General features: G+C 37.1%; 1 protein-coding gene across 1 annotated transcript in view; it reads left to right on the plus strand.

Moving 5' to 3' along the window:
• Positions 1-9,905, plus strand: part of SGK3 (serum/glucocorticoid regulated kinase family member 3) — a 47,272-nt gene extending 37,367 nt beyond the window's left edge. The window contains exons 13-16 of the mRNA XM_068983298.1: positions 209-304; positions 2,320-2,475; positions 5,611-5,700; positions 8,139-9,905. Coding sequence (XP_068839399.1) covers positions 209-304; positions 2,320-2,475; positions 5,611-5,700; positions 8,139-8,309 — 513 coding nt within the window. The 3' untranslated portion in view covers positions 8,310-9,905. The remainder of the gene's footprint in view (positions 1-208; positions 305-2,319; positions 2,476-5,610; positions 5,701-8,138) is intronic.
• Positions 9,906-16,263: the final 6,358 nt, after the last annotated feature.

Genomic DNA, 16,263 nt, shown 5'->3' on the forward strand with positions numbered 1-16,263 from the left:
GTAGTTTTTGAAAATTATCCCGGTGGACTCTCAAGTACCACTGACCAGGAACCACTGATACAGTGAGAATACCGAACCAGCTGAAAATCTAGATAACATGTTTCATTTAGTGTAATATAACACCTAAGATTTATTAAATTTCTCACTTATTCCTAGGTTTTGTCTTGATTTGTTTCTGAGTTGCTCTAATAGTTAATCTTTTCTGTAGTATCTAGCACCTGAAGTAATCAGAAAACAGCCCTATGACAACACTGTGGATTGGTGGTGCCTTGGTGCTGTTCTGTATGAGATGCTCTATGGATTGGTATGTGTTTCTACTCTGTTGTTATGATTCCAGTACATTGCAATTGATTGGAGTTTTCTCTTTTGCCTTTCAGTAATCTTGTGGACACTTGTTAACTAGGTAACACTAACAGAACAGTAGTAACCTGGTTAAATGAATCCAGAACCACATTAGGGGTATGCACAAAAAGAAAACCTGTCATTTTGTTACTGATTTTTTAGAATTATTTTTCTGCCACACTAATCACTACTTCAAATATTCTCATCCCACTAGCATTTTTTAGAAATAGATACCTAGTTATAACATTAAAATTACCCACTTTCAATCAGTTTACTCTGGCCATTCTGCCTAATTTCTAATTTTCTTAATTTCAAAAAGATGGAAAAGAAAAGATTTTATTTATCAGAAGATAATAATACCTTTTGGTTTTTGCCTTGTATTTTGTTTTCATAGGATTTAATTAGGATACTGGTGCTCTGCTTTTTTTCTTTTAATTTTAATCACCAGGAGTCCTTTAGCCCTTTACCGTAAACACCATGTCTTGAAGCTTTCATTGGGAAAAAAGTGATGTTTACTATGTAATCAGTTTCCCCAGTTTTTATTAATTAAAGACATTATCAGCCAACGCTTCTGATTAACAAGTCAAGTTGTTTTACTACATTGAGTTAATATCATTTCAGCCAGGACAGACATTTTTAGGTTCTCTTGGTGGTCCTGTGAGTGGCCAGCAGGCTCATGCTGGGAGCCATGCACTCGATGCTGCCCTCATGAGGCCACGCCCACCGTCACTGAGACCTGAGGTGGGCGTGGCTTTTCTGTTTGCTGTGTGTGAGTGTGTGTGTCCCCTGAAAACAGGGGTGATGAAATTTAACCCCTGAGGTATGTTTTAGAGAATTTGTCTCAGGTTGTTAACTTTGAATGACAGATGCCTATGACAGCCAACACTCTCTTCTCTGCCCTTGACCATAGTCCGCTTGTTAAAAAGACCCAGTTTTGCTGTGTTAACACAGGGAGCTCACCTTGGTGCTCTGTGACAGCCTAGAGGGATGGGATGGAGGGATGCTCAAGAGGGAGGGGATAGATGTATACTTAATAGCTCATTCACATTGTTACTAATACAACATTATAAAGCAATTATACTCCAATTGAAAAAAAAAAAGACCTAGTTTTCTGGTTATGCTGGTAACTTAGAAGACCTGCTAACCATGTTATATCTTACATTCTTTAAGTGTTGAGTGTTTCTCATCCTGATATTTTCATATCCTTTTAATTTCTTTAGAAGTCTTTGAGAGTATAAAATATCATTGCATGTAAAATGCAGCTGACTCAGTAGGGAATATTTGAATCACATACTTCATTAATCAGGCTTATATTAATGATTCAGAAATAAAGTTACATTTTAAAAACTGAAAAATGAAGATTTTCTTTCCTGTACAAAAGGGAAAAAATGACAAGCCTGTAACTTCTTTAACTTAAATTATTTTTCCTTTAAAACTTTTAACTCAGTAATGAACTGGCTGATCCTCACGTTGAAGCTGTACCTCAGGTCTTTAAGCTGTTACAGCAGCAGGACACTGCCACTACCCCAAGTTCTTAGGAAGAACACTTTCTAGAAATCCGTTTAAATTAGTATATTACTGTGCCTCAAGAAATCATTAATGTTTGCCCTGTGTCAAATCTCTGTTTCCAGTAATTCTATCATTATGTCTTATGGTGAAGTTGGAGGTTGTTTTCTTTGAAACAGTTATTATTACAACTTTTATGCAATTCACACCTGTCTGTCCAGTGTTATTGAATAAACGGGCCCTTATTCATTCAGTGACCATGTATTAAGCTCTACAGTGTGCTGACTTTTAAAATCTCTTCCCATGGGAGGCCTTACTGTAAGGGTACACAGGCCCAGATACGCCAGTGCTTTTCTGCAGCTGCTGGACGCAGACTGCTCTCTTTAGGTCAGGGCCAAATCTAACAATTTTAAACCCCATTTGTGCATAGTTCAATTAATACTAACTTTCTTTCTCTTTTTTTTTTTTAAGCCTCCTTTTTATTGCCGAGATGTGGCTGAAATGTACGACAATATTCTTCACAAGCCTCTAAGTTTGAGGCCAGGAGTGAGCCTCACTGCCTGGTCCATTCTGGAAGAACTCCTAGAAAAAGACAGGCAAAATCGACTCGGTGCCAAAGAAGACTTTGTATGTACATCTTTCTCAGTACCCTCTTTATTTATTTATCATTTGAAGAAAATTCCTCATTTTATGTAGTATTTAATGGGATAAATACAGCTCCTAAAGAATAGTACCATGAAAAAGAAGCATGCTTGTCCCAAAAATTTTCACCAGGGTTTATATAAAACTGTACAGTGTATAAAACTCCTGCACATGCATTTTTTTCATTTGACCTTCAGAATAATTTGATCCTGTCTTTTTCATCCTCCATATCCAGCTTTCATATCCTGTTATTTGTTTGATTTCATTTATTAGCATTTTTGCTCCTCCCTTCTTCCTAAAAAAATAATGTGTGGCTTGCATTTTTTGATTGCCTAAACTTTTAGCTCATTTTGTTTAGGAAGAATTAAAGTGCCCCTTGACTGCATGAGGTAGTAACTTTTGCTTGAACTATCGTTCAGTGACTTTTTTTTCCTGAGAATGTAAATGTGACACCTCCTTAAAAAATTACGGGGTCTGCAAGAGTTGTTTCTTTTTGTTTTTCACTTCAAATCAGAATAATTTAATTGCTATCAAAGTTGCTGGTGTTACATTACTGAATTCATGAATTACTGAGGAACATTAATTTTAAATTAATTAAAAGTTCTCAGGAATTCTTGAGGTCTGTTTGCCAGTCTTGAACTTGAGCTGTGAATAGTGAACTCCCTGGTGAAGTGCAGGACTTGGGCTCCAGAGTCCACTGTTTTAGGGAGCCTTGCTAATGCTCCCTCCCTCCTTGTACCTCAGTCCTTTTGTTTAATTCACTCGCAGAAATTGGAACCCTGGATGAATCAATCTATTTGCCATCCCTTTGCTGGTGGACAGTGCTGACGGAAGTTATACAACTGAGAATATTAGAAGCACTGTGAAGTCTAGTCATTAGTCTTGGATGCTTCTCCACCTAATGCTCCGGCTCTCTGTAGTGACTATTTTAGACCTTCTCTCCAAATCTCTGGGCTCACTGGTGCCTCAGATGGTAAAGAATCTGCTTGCAATGCAGGAGACCCAGGTTCGATCCTTTGAGTCAGGAAGATCCCCTGGAGAAGGGAATGGCTACCCACTCCAGCATTCTTGCCGACTTTTTATGTTCCTTTCCTTCTTCACTTTTAGCAGATGCTGTTGCCTTCTGTTTTATAGCAAAAATAGAATCAGCAGAGACGACTCCTCACGTAGACCCAGTGTTGTACAGCCCATTTACCTCTTGAGCTCCTCTGTGTGTGACAGTCCCCATCTTTTCCTATACTGCAGCCATACTGGGCTCTTGTTTTCTTGACCAGACTAATCTGTCTGCCACCTCAGGCCCTTTGTATGCCTCCTGGAGTATTCTCCCCTCATTCTTTTTTTTCTGGCTCCTTCTTACTGATCTTCCAGAACTCTGGTCAGATATCACTTCCCCTGAGAAGCAGGAGAGGAATCCTACTTTTATACACTTTGTGGCTCCTTGTAGGAGAAAAGGTGGAATGGGTATGAGTACTTTGCCAGCTTTCAACAGTAGTAACCCAGAGTGAAATTGTTCTTGATAGTAGAGCTTGTCACCTGAATTTTACCTCAGCCTCACCATGTAAAAGTCTCGTTTGATATCTTTATCTCCACATTCAGTAGTAATAATTCTTTGTATCTAGGAAGTACTTCATTCCTTTCATACCACTTTTATTTCCGTATTTGCCAGTGATTCTTACAACAACCTATGAAATATATAAGGCAGAAATGTTAACCTCACTTTACCTGTGAGGAAACAATGACTTGAAGAGGACATAACTTAAGTTGGTCATTCTGAGTTAACTTTCCCATGCTTCCTCTGGGCGTCTGTCCACACTGTTTTGCCACATTGAATGACATGAACATGTGCCTAGAAAGAACTTTGGAAGGAGTGGGACCAAGTGGGAATGGTTTGGCTTCCTAAAATTCTTCAGTGAGCACTCAGTGTATCTTTTAGCATTCAGTTCAGTTCAGTCACTCAGTCCTGTCCGACTCTGCGACCTCATGAATCACAGCACACCAGGCCTCCCTGTCCATCACACAACTCCCGGAGTTCACTCAGACTCACATCCATTGAGTTGGCGATACCACCCAGCCATCTCATCCTCTGTCGTCCTCTTCTCCTCCTGCCCCCAGTCCCTCCCAGCATCAAAGTCTTTTCCAATGAGTCAACTCTTCGCATGAGGTAGCCAAAGTACTGGAGTTTCAGCATTAGCATCAGTCCTTCCAATGAACACCCAGGACTGATCTCCTTCAGAATGGACTGGTTGGATCTCCTTGCAGTCCAAGGGACTCTGAAGAGTCTTCTCCAACACCACAGTTCAAAAGCATCAATTCTTTGGCACTCAGCCTTCTTCACAGTCCAACTCTCACATCCGTACATGACCACTGGAAAAACCATAGCCTTGACTAGATGGACCTTTGTTGGCAAAGTAATGTTTCTGCTTTTCAATATGCTATCTAGGTTGGTCATAACTTTCCTTACAAGGAGTAAGTGTCTTTTAATTTCATGGCTGCAGTCACCATCTGCAATGATTTTGGATCCCAGAAAAATAAAGTCTGACACTGTTTCCACTATTTGCCCATCTATTTGCCATGAAGTGATGGGACCAGATGCCATGATCTTCATTTTCTGAATGTTGAGCTTTAAGCCAACTTTTTCACTCTCCTGTTTCACTTTCATCAAGAGGCTTTTTAGTTCCTCTTCACTTTCTGCCATAAAAGTGGTGTCATCTGCATATCTGAGGTTATTGATATTTCTCCTGGCAATCTTGATTCCAGCTCATGCTTCTTCCAGCCCAGCGTTTCTCATGATGTACTCTGCATACAAGTTAAAGAAGCAGGGTGACAATATACAGGCTTGGCGTACTCCTTTTCCTATTTAGAACCAGTCTGTTGTTCCATGTCCAGTTCTAACTGTTGCTTCCTGACCTGCATATAAGTTTCTCAAGAGGCAGGTCAGGTGGTCTGGTATTCCCATCTCTTTCAGAATTTTCCACAGTTTATTGTGGTCCATACAGTCAAAGGCTTTGGCATAGTCAATAAAGCAGAAATAGATGTTTTTCTGGAACTCTCTTCCTTTTCCCATGATCCAGCGGATGTTGGCAATTAGTAAATAATAAATCTGTTTCTTTACTATTCTAGCTTGAAATTCAGAATCATCCCTTTTTTGAGTCACTCAGCTGGACTGATCTTGTGCAGAAGAAGATTCCACCACCGTTTAATCCTAACGTGGTAAGGTTACATCCAAGTCTTTCATTCTAAATAGTGAAGTGTGGGACTATAGCTCCTCATAATTTTAGGACTAGATCTCAAAATCTAACCTGAATAAAACTGAATCAGTGCTGAAATATTTATGAAACAGGTCAGGTGCAACTGGTAACTTCAAGATGATTCCTAAGATTTTAGTTACTTTAGATTGATACAAATATCTTCCAGCCCAGTATCTGTGAAGTGTTTTCTTTAGAGCATGTGTGAAAAAGGAATGAGCACAATAGGTTAAAAAAATGCAAATTAAAGTGACCATGGGGTATCAAATTCATATCTATTAAAAAAAACATTTTAAGTAACACTAATGTACTTTTTCCTAGATTGATGTAAAACCAGCTACAGTCAAACATTATTAATGGTAATGTAAATTGTTACATCCTATTTGGAAAACAGTAAGACAGTATTATAAAAATGCTTATGTTAGCTTGACTTGTTAAATCTTCTGATGGAAACATTTTACTTAAAGGATTAACAGTGTTGAAATGTTTGGAAATAAATATGTAATAATAGGGAGATTATTAATAAATCATGAGAAGGCTAATAGTGATGTTACTAATGATAGCTTCCTATATGTAGGCATATTATACTTCTTATGCATTACAGCATGTAATTTATGTGTCAAATAAGCTGCCAAGTTACTGCTATTACTGTTCTTACTATACATGTTTGATAAATGAAGGAATGGAAACTCAGAGATGTCATGTAGCTGGTTAAAAGTAGTAGAGCTGTGATTCAAAGCTGTGCCTGATTCAAGGTCATTATTCCTTCTATGCTTTTGTACATGGACAAAAGACACAAAGTAAGCAATTACAGAAAACTAAATACAGATGGTTTCTAGATGTTTGAGATGTTCAAACTCACTGACATTTAAGGAAGGCAAAATAAAACTCTCACATGTTGCTGTTTTTCACCTAACAGATAAGCAAAGATTTAAAAATTAGCTTCTATACTGGTCTCAATACTAGTGTCTTTACTCAAGCCAGACAACAATCCTATGAAATAGTACTGGTGTTTTCCACATAGTGCAGATGAATTAACTTAGGCTCAAAAAGGTCAAATCACTCGCGAAAGTTTAAAATTAAAATTGTAGAAGTAGAACTTGAGCTTGGGTGCTTTGAAAAGAGTCCTTTCTCACTCTTAACATGAGCCATGCAGTATTAACCCTCGCAGTATGAGCCATGAACCATCAGGGTACTCATAAAATATTTATAAAGTCAAGTGAAGGAACATTTGTCATCATTTATTGAGCACCTTCTATGTGTGTTGGGGAATTTTATGTATTAACTCATCTAGTCCTCACAATAACCTTAACAGGTTTATGGTAGTATTTTTATTTTACAGAGAAGAAGAAACAAACTCACAGAGATAGGTTAGTTTATATAAGGAATTATAGCTAGCAGCCTTCATAGCCAGTATTCAAACCTTAGTCTTGTTCCAGAGTCCATGCTTCTAGGGTTATAAATGAGAATTTGATGACTTTTATATACATACATGAATACAATTTTTAGCATTCTTTCTCCTCTGTTGGAGAATCTCTCATGTGGAAGGATCTAGCATCCTGGATTTCCCTGGTCTCTGCTCTGCTTGTTTGTAGACCTGCTGGGCTAACTCTATCCTTGACTTCCATATCTGCTGTGAATCCATTTACCTTGGTTAGAGTTGGTGAATTGGACATTTTAAGGATTCCCTTCCCCTGAGTGGAAAATACCCAGAGTTTCAGGGATGGGCTTGAAGAGTGAACCACCTGAGTTTGTATCCCAGTTTTGATCTGTAAATACATTGGAAGGGAAGAGTCCATTAGCTTGTATCAGCTTCCTGAAGGAAGGTTAACCACTGCCTTTGAGCCTAAGTAGCCACGATACTTCACTTCCCAGGTTCCAGTCCCGTTAGGTCTCCAGAGCTAAGGGTGTCACAGCCAGATGTTGAATGAATGACCTCTGTAGAATCACCTTTAATATTCATTTCTTCATCAAAAGGCCTTCCCAGAATTGAGAAACTGGATGGGCAGGCATTTTATGGAAGAGCAGATGCAAAATGCTGTCTTGAAAACCTCCCTGAGCACCTTTTCTAAACTTAGAGGTGATGATGGGTAGAGAGTAAGCAGGTCAGTTACAGGACCTGAGAGTCACATCAACAGAGGCAAGGACTCTGTCATACTGGCCTTCCTCACGCTTCTCTCTCCTCCCCATACCCAACAATGAGAACCTTAACTGTGAGAAGGGCATGAATAATGAAAGTCAAAAAGGAAAAAGCAGGAAATGTTTCAAGAGACAGGATGGAGTAGGAAGACATCTAAACTTGCCAGGAATAAATGGACGGATTCCAAAGAGGGCTTTAATGGGTGACTACATCAATGGGAAAAAAAGATATGGTGAATAATGGTATGCTTTTCAATGTTTTAGGTGGGACCAGATGACATCAGGAACTTTGATGCAGTGTTTACAGAAGAAACAGTTCCATATTCTGTCTGTGTGTCTTCTGACTATTCCATAGTGAACGCCAGCGTACTAGAGGCAGATGATGCCTTTGTTGGTTTCTCATACGCGCCTCCTTCAGAAGACTTATTTTTGTGAACAGTCTGCCCTCCAGAAACCGTTAAGCAAATATAAGCCTACAGATGAGACGGAAACTTCTGTTTGTGTGAATATATTCAAATATGTTTAACTAGTGCCTCATTTTTACATGTAATGTTTAAAACTATGAAAAATGTATTTTCTGCTGTATGCAAGAAAATAGGGCATTTCAAAGAGCTAAGTTTTGGATTAAAATTTGTATTCTTGTTTATTAAGCTTATTTTTAAACAAATTTTGAAAGCTGTTGTTCTTAGCACTAACCTATTTTTTGAAAAAAACAAAAAAACTTTTTGCTAATGACTGTTTTTTTCCCCTCTAGGTTTACACTAACATCTACCCAAGATCGGCTGTTTTTCAGCAGTCTTATTGCAGTTCAGTTAATGTATATTAATGCCTTTGTAGCTCTCTACTTTGACCTTTGTTCTCTGATCACAACTATGCAATTGGTACATGGTTGTTCAAGAAAAAAAACATATCTTTCCATAATGAATCACTGTTTGACATAATCATTCCTTGGTAGGATTAAAATATAAAAGCATAGTTAATTCACTGGCTGCTAGCTGATGCTTTGGATAACTGTTCATTCTACAGATCAAAATAAGAAGTAACAAGAGGAAATTCTACGTTTCTGAAATACCAGTTCAAATTTGTGAATTATTTTCCCTCTGGAGGAAAAGTAAAAGTTTAATAGTTAGAAAATTTAAATATTCCCAAAGATCTGAAGGGAAATAAAGTAACTGCTGGATTTTTTTTTTAGGTGGTGCCAAAAATGAATGTCTCTGTTTCATGTATTTATATTACCAATACATTCTATTTATGTTTTTTTTTTTGGTCTTCTGAATATTTAATATATTGTTAAGTAGGTCTGAATCTTGGTATTTGCTTTTGCAAATAGCTGTTTGAAGCTCTCTTCTTATTGGTTGATAAGTAATAAGAATATTGCACTGTCTGTTTACCTAATTGGGAATTAAAAGAATAGCAAATTATGGGTCAGTATAAATCTATACAGTTTTACTACAGTGTAACAAAAAAATAATTTAGGCAGATACATAGTATCTTATTTATCTTAGAAAAAGTACAGGAAATTGACCTTTAAAATCATACTAAAAACCAACTTGTGTACTTGTACAAAAGGAGTATCTTCAGAAAACTAAAAATTATGCTTACCTTGGGGTTCTGATTCTTAGTTTAGAGATTTTTCAAGTCTTGTAGGAAACTGAAAGAGTTCAGTGACACAGTTTTGATGCCTCAAGAACAAGCGTTCTTTCATGTAATTTTCTCTTGAGAAAGAAATTATAGAATTCCCTTTAGTTTACAATCATTCGGCAGAAGCGGGGATGGGAGAGTGTACTTTTGTTAGATTAGTAATGTTTGCATCCAATACACTGAATCTTCCTTTAGAGGTAAGACTTTAATAGCAACACTGTAAATATTTGGTTTATTTGGCACTACTGTAAGTTCTGCTTTTATACAAAGCTCTTTGCTTATTGTAAAGCAAAATAAAAACTGTAGTTTCTTGTATGATTTTTTTACTCAGCTGTTCCTTAAACTGCCAAATATTAAAGTGCAATATTGTATGTTTTTAACAACAGATTTTAAATAGAATACTGATGTTTCTTGGGTCACAAGAAATACAGATCTTATAAGTATAATAAAAACTAGCAAAAAGATTAATGATCATCTAATGCCTGCCATTATTTTAAAATTGGTGATGGTTACAATAGTCATTGCAAACAGTAATTATTCATATATGTAAGGGAGAGAAGTATAACATTTTAAATATTTGGGCCTACACAGAAATTACTAGATTATCATAGGCTGACATGTTTAATATTCAGTGGGCAAAATCTCTTCCAAGTTTCAAGATTATCTTTTTTCTCAGAGCATGCTGTCTTTTAGAAAATATATGCCATTTGAATACTTGAACTATTTCATGGTTATTGCCAAAGTAAACTCAAAGGTTGAAATGAAGAAGCCCCAACATTCTTCATGTTATACATATCTCTTATTTTATTGCATATGGTAGAGTGTAGAGCTTCCGAACCTTTGTCATGTTACAGCACAGACTGAAAATTACAGAATTTGGCACACCCACAGGGAGGTGTTAACTGACGCAGATGCTGGCAACAAATACTCTGCTCAAAAGTTGTCTATGCCAAAATAATTTTTGAACTTAGGAGCCAGCAAACACTGTCAGGATATAATTTCAGTAATGATAAATATTTGAAAAGTGATTTAAATATTTGTAATAGTTTTTACTATAAAATTTTATCACTATAAAAATTTACCATTACCAGTCTCTCTCAGCATACCTGTAACTTTTGTGGTGATTTATCCATAGACGTACAGACCTTTACACAGATATTTTATGTCTTTTGTATATCACATTCTGTATGAAAAGTGGGAGTAGGTTTATAGGAACATTTTTGGTAGTGCTGGAATGACTTTTAATGAAGTGTGTTAAAATTAATAACTTATTTCCTCGTGTATGTAGTTTGGAAATTAGCTGTTTTTTGAAGTGGGATTTTCTGCCACTTTCCTTTAATAGCAGTTTTTACTTATAGAAATAAAAGTTAAGTCATTATTCTACCATCTTTAGTATTTTAGCCATTGTACCACATTACTGATAAGTGAATCAGGAATTTGGACTAAAGGAAAAGTGGAAAAGAGATAAAAACAGCATCACCTAAGCAAGGCAAGTGCACAGGAATGTGCAGTAGTGACTTCCGTTTTCCCAGTTCCACGTGTATGGAGCTTAGAAGTTGCCTAAGAAAAAGCTGAGCAGACTAAAACATCAGCAGCTTTTGTTGGATACATATGACAGTGGAGGACACAGGGCAAACTGCTGCCCCTAAGACTGGAGAGACAGATGGCCGAGTATAAAGAGCTGTGGTTTACTGGAGCAGGCAACCCTGCAGGAGGCACTGCAGCGGTGGCAAAACCTATATAACAAATGCTAGAGATCACGTGCACAACTTTTTGAGAGTTCAAAAGTCCAGGGGAACCTGGTCATAGGGGTCCCCACAATTTTGTGAGATTTATCTCCCAGGGCTGAACCAACTTCTCACAAACTAAGAAAAACATTTCCTTGTACTTCCAGTATGAGGAGGGAAAATGAACCATTTTCAAATATGCCAGAGCACTGTGTTCTTAACAAGGCTTGCTCCTAGAAGAAACTAGTTAATCTGAACCTGACTCACAGCAGTTTTATCAGAGCCTAACTGACGTATGGGAAGGGAAGTACCCAAGTCCAGTCCATTCTAGCAATCCTGTCCCACCAAAGGGGTGGAGGTGGGAGGAGAGGAAACAGAAACGCACTCAGTCTGTTGGACAGCTACGAAAGATGTGACTTACGTGTAATGAGAATACCAGAAGGAAAGAAAAAGGAATAGAAGAAGTATTTCTCCAAGTTAATGTCAGACGCCAAATCACAGATTCAGGAAGCTCAGAGAACACCAGAGTAAATGCAAAAACCACAAAACAAAACTATACCTAGGCATAAATTAGGGACAAACATTCCTAGGGGAAACAAAGATATGAATTACATGTGACTTCTCAGGAGCTATGATAGCAAGAAGAGGAGAAAGCCCACCAGCTTGGTAAAGGAGAAATACTTTCTCAGACAAACAAAAACTAAGGTAGTTTGTTGCCAATAGACTTGCCTTCCAAGAAAGATTCTTTAAAGAGAAGAAAGGCTTCCCTGGTGGCTCAGATGGTAAATAATCTGCCTGCATTGCAGGAGACCCAGGTTTCATCCCTGGGTCAGGAAGATCCCCTGGAGAAGGAAATGGCAACCCACTCCAGTATTGTTGCCTGGAGAATTCCAAGGTCAAAGGAGCCTGATGGACTACAGTTCATGGGGTTCCACAGAGCTGGATACAACTGAGTGACTAACACTTTCAGAGAGAAGGAAAATTATATAATTCAGAAACTCATATCTACATAAAGGAAGAGCATCCAAGAAGGAATAAGTGAAAGTAAAATAAAATCTTAATTTTCTTATTAATTGATTTAAGATAATTAAGTTTGTTTGAAATAATAGTGTTATCTGAGTATGTATATAGTGTATAAATATGCTTACTCATACTTTTATATAAGTAAAATGACATCATCATACGAGGGATGAGAGGGAGAGAGTAAGATTAGTTTGTTGTTATAAAGTATTCACACTAAGGTACTTCACTGTACTGTGAAGCCGTTAATGTTCTTTGAAAGTGGGCTTTGATTTGTTGTAGATACATATTGCAAACTCTAGGACAGTCAATTTAAAAAAGGAAAAAATATGCTAAGAAAAGAGAAATTAGAATGAGTTAAAACCATGAAAGGCAAAAAAAGAAGACAAAGGCAGGAGCTAGGAAATGGAAAACAGTGACAAATGTGATATTAATCCAACTATATCAATAATCACTGAACATAAACGGTCTTAAGTGCACCAATTAAAAGATTTTTTCAGAGTGGATCAAAAATCAAGACCCAACTATATGTTGTTTGTAAGAAATCCACTTTAAATATAAAGACATACAGATTAAAAGTAAATAGATGAAGAAAATATATAGCATGCTAATACTAATCAGAGGAAAGGAGGAGTAGCTATATTAATTTCAGACAGAGGAGATTTGAGAGAGAGGCAAGTTACCAGGAATAAAGAAGGACATAATGAATGGTAAAGGAGTCAATTCTTCGAGACATAGCAATCCTTACTATGTATGCACCTAACGGAGTATAAAACTACGTTAGACAAAAATTGATAAAACTAAGGAGAGAGAAATAAATTCACCCTCATAGTTAGAGACTTCAACAGTCCTCTCAGAAATAGGTCCAGCAGACAGCAGTCTGTGAGGACTTAGTTGAACTCAACACCATCCATCAACTGGATATAATTGACATCTATAGACTGCTTCATCCAAAAATAGCAGATGCACTTTCTTCTCAAGTTCGCATGGAACATTCACCAAGATAGGTCAAATCATGGACCATAAAAAACAGTTAACCAAGTTGAAAAGTATAGAAATTATATCATGTCTGCTCTAAAACCACAACACAACAAAGCAAGAAATCAATAACAAATATAACTGAAAAGTCCCCAAATACATGAAGATTAAATAACATAATAACACATAGGTCAAAGAAGAAATATCAAGAGAAATTTTAAAATACTTTGAACTAAATGAAAATGAAAACAATTGTCAAAATGTGTAGATAAGAGAAAACAGTGCTTGGAGATAATTGCTTGAATTGATATAATTCAACATATCATTGAATGCATTTATTAGGAAGAAAGATCTAAAAATAAGTTTCTACCTAAAACTTGTTAACTTGCTCAATTTTGCTGTGAAAAAAAACTGCTCTAAAATTTTTAAATCTTTAAAAGGCATGACAGCAGGTCCTGTGTAGTTAGTTGCTGAAAGAGGAAAAAACTGGAAGAGGGGAGGAGAATGGAAAGGACTTTGATTTGCATAAAACAGTCCTCTTTCACACCACCACTCTCAAGTTAAAAAATTAAAATGAACCAATCACTTAACAAAGTATTTATCTTTATAAATCTTCCCAACAGATGCCGTATGTAAGTGTATCTAAAATTAAATGTTGCTTCTTGCAAAGCATACTAGTTTTACACACTGGATATCTACTTTAAATTTCAAGCCTCCTATTGAGAGCTTTCTAATTCTTAACCTGCCGCTGAGATTTTGTTTGTGATGTTCAGTGATCTAAAACAGTAAAATGCTATAAGTATTTACAATAATGTAGCAATCAGAAGCAATGAAATTTTGACTCGATATTTTCATTTTCAGAGAATTTGCAACAGGCAGTAATGCACTGAATACTTAAAATTTTAAGTGCTTTTTCTATGTCTAACATACTTTAAAGGATGTACTAAATACATAAAAACCTATTGGAGGATTTTATTGGACTTGGTTGATTTAAAACTCCATTATTACTTTGCATGGAAATGAATCATTACAGTTAACTGATTAACCAAAACTTATGTATATATTAATAAATACCTTTCAGAAGAATCAATTCTACCTTAAAACAAGATCCATCAGCAGCCCATAGTCTAGTTCTTCTCATATAAAATGGTATTTATAACCACAGGATTTTAGTACAAGACGGTATTAACAGACCTTTGCTGTTGCAGATTGATTCCTAGTTCAGCAAAACATTTTCTTCACCTCATCGCTCACATAGATGATATTCCCCCATAGGAACAAACTCTGTGGTGGTTTGTCAACCCTATTAAATATTGAAAGGAGTGGCTTCTATTACTTTTCCAAGGAAAATGGTCCAGGCTTCCAACTCCTAGATCTCCCCAACTCAATGAAATACAGTACAATTGATAACTGTTAAAAGTAATACTAACAGGGAAGGACTCAGCACAAGCTTTGTTTTTTTGCTAACAGCTTTATTGAGATTTAATTCACATCACCATAGAATTCACCTATTTAAAGTGTAAAATTCACTGGCTTTTAATCTATTCAGAGATGTGCAACTATCACCACAATCAAGTTTAGAACATTTTCATCACCTCAAGAAGAAACCTTATATGGGTCAGTTCAGTTTACTCAGTCATGTCCGACTCTTTGCAACCCCATGGACTGCAGCATGCCAGGCTTCCCTGTCTATCGCCAACTCCTGGAGCTTGCTCAAAGTCATGTCCATCGAGTTGGTGGTGCCTCATCCCCCTTTCCCTCTCCACCTATAGGGGTGGATGAACAAAATGTGGTATATACATACAATAGAATATTATTCAGCCTTTAAAAGGAAGTTCTGATATGCTATGATGTAGAAGAACCTTGAATACATTTTGTTAAGTGAAATAAGCCAGTCATAAAGGACAAACTGTGTGATTCCACTTATATGAGGTACCCAGAGTAGTCAAATTCATGGAAACAGAACCCGACTTGCTCTCAGGGGCAGATGGGGAAGTAGAGAGCCGGGGAAATGGGGTATTACTGTTTAAGGGGGACAGTTTCAATTTGGAAAGGTGAAAAAGTTCTGGAGGTGGATGGTGGTGAGGCTTCACAATGTGGATGTACTTAACACCACTGAACTGTACACTTAAAAACTGTTAAAATGGTAAGTTTTATGTACATTACCACAGTTTTAAAAAAAAAAGTTGATACCCATTAGCAGTCACTCTCCATTTCCCCTTAAAGCCCCAGAAAACCACTAATCTATTATCTAACTCTCAGATTTGTCATTTCTGAACGTTTCACATAAATGGAATCTTTCAACATTTGGCCTTTCGTATGTAGCTTCTTTTGCTTTGCATAGTGTTTCCAAGGTTTATCAATGTTGTGGCACATTTTAATACTCATTCTTTTGAGTATTGAAAGTCAGTTCAGTTGAACAGACATTCTTTTGAACTGACAACATCATGTTATATGGATATACCACATCTTATTTACCCATTTATCAGTTTCCACTTTTTGGCTATTGTAATACTACAAGCATTCACATATAAGTTCTTGTGTGAACATACGTTTTGCATTCTTTCTCATACTATCTATATATAATATGTATAATATGTAACATGTGCCATGAAATTGTTGGGTCATATAGTATCTCTGTGGTCCTTTATCAGGGACTGTTTTCTGAATTGTCTACATCATTTTGCATTCCCACCAGGAGATTTTTATGTAAGCTTTTTAACAAACATGAGCATCCTTGGCTGGTGAAAACCAACGGTTTTTTATCTTTCTATCTGTTCTTTGCCTCGCAAGGAGCGAGCAAGACCCGTTATATTAAAGAGGATGGAGTGCAGGTCAGACTAGGTGTTCTGGTGACTGGAAGGGCCACCCCAGCAGGCTCTGCGCGACCAACGGCCCAGAGGTGCGCGCATGCGCGCGAGGACAATGCTGGCTCCCGGGCTCCAGGTGGCGCGCGCAGGAGAGGTTCGGTGGGTGGCAGGGTGTCACACCCTGCTGGGCTGGGGTCCACAGGCACAGTCCAC

Source organism: Capricornis sumatraensis, chromosome 11 (assembly GCF_032405125.1).
Source record: "Capricornis sumatraensis isolate serow.1 chromosome 11, serow.2, whole genome shotgun sequence".
NCBI classification, from domain to species: Eukaryota; Metazoa; Chordata; class Mammalia; order Artiodactyla; family Bovidae; genus Capricornis; species Capricornis sumatraensis.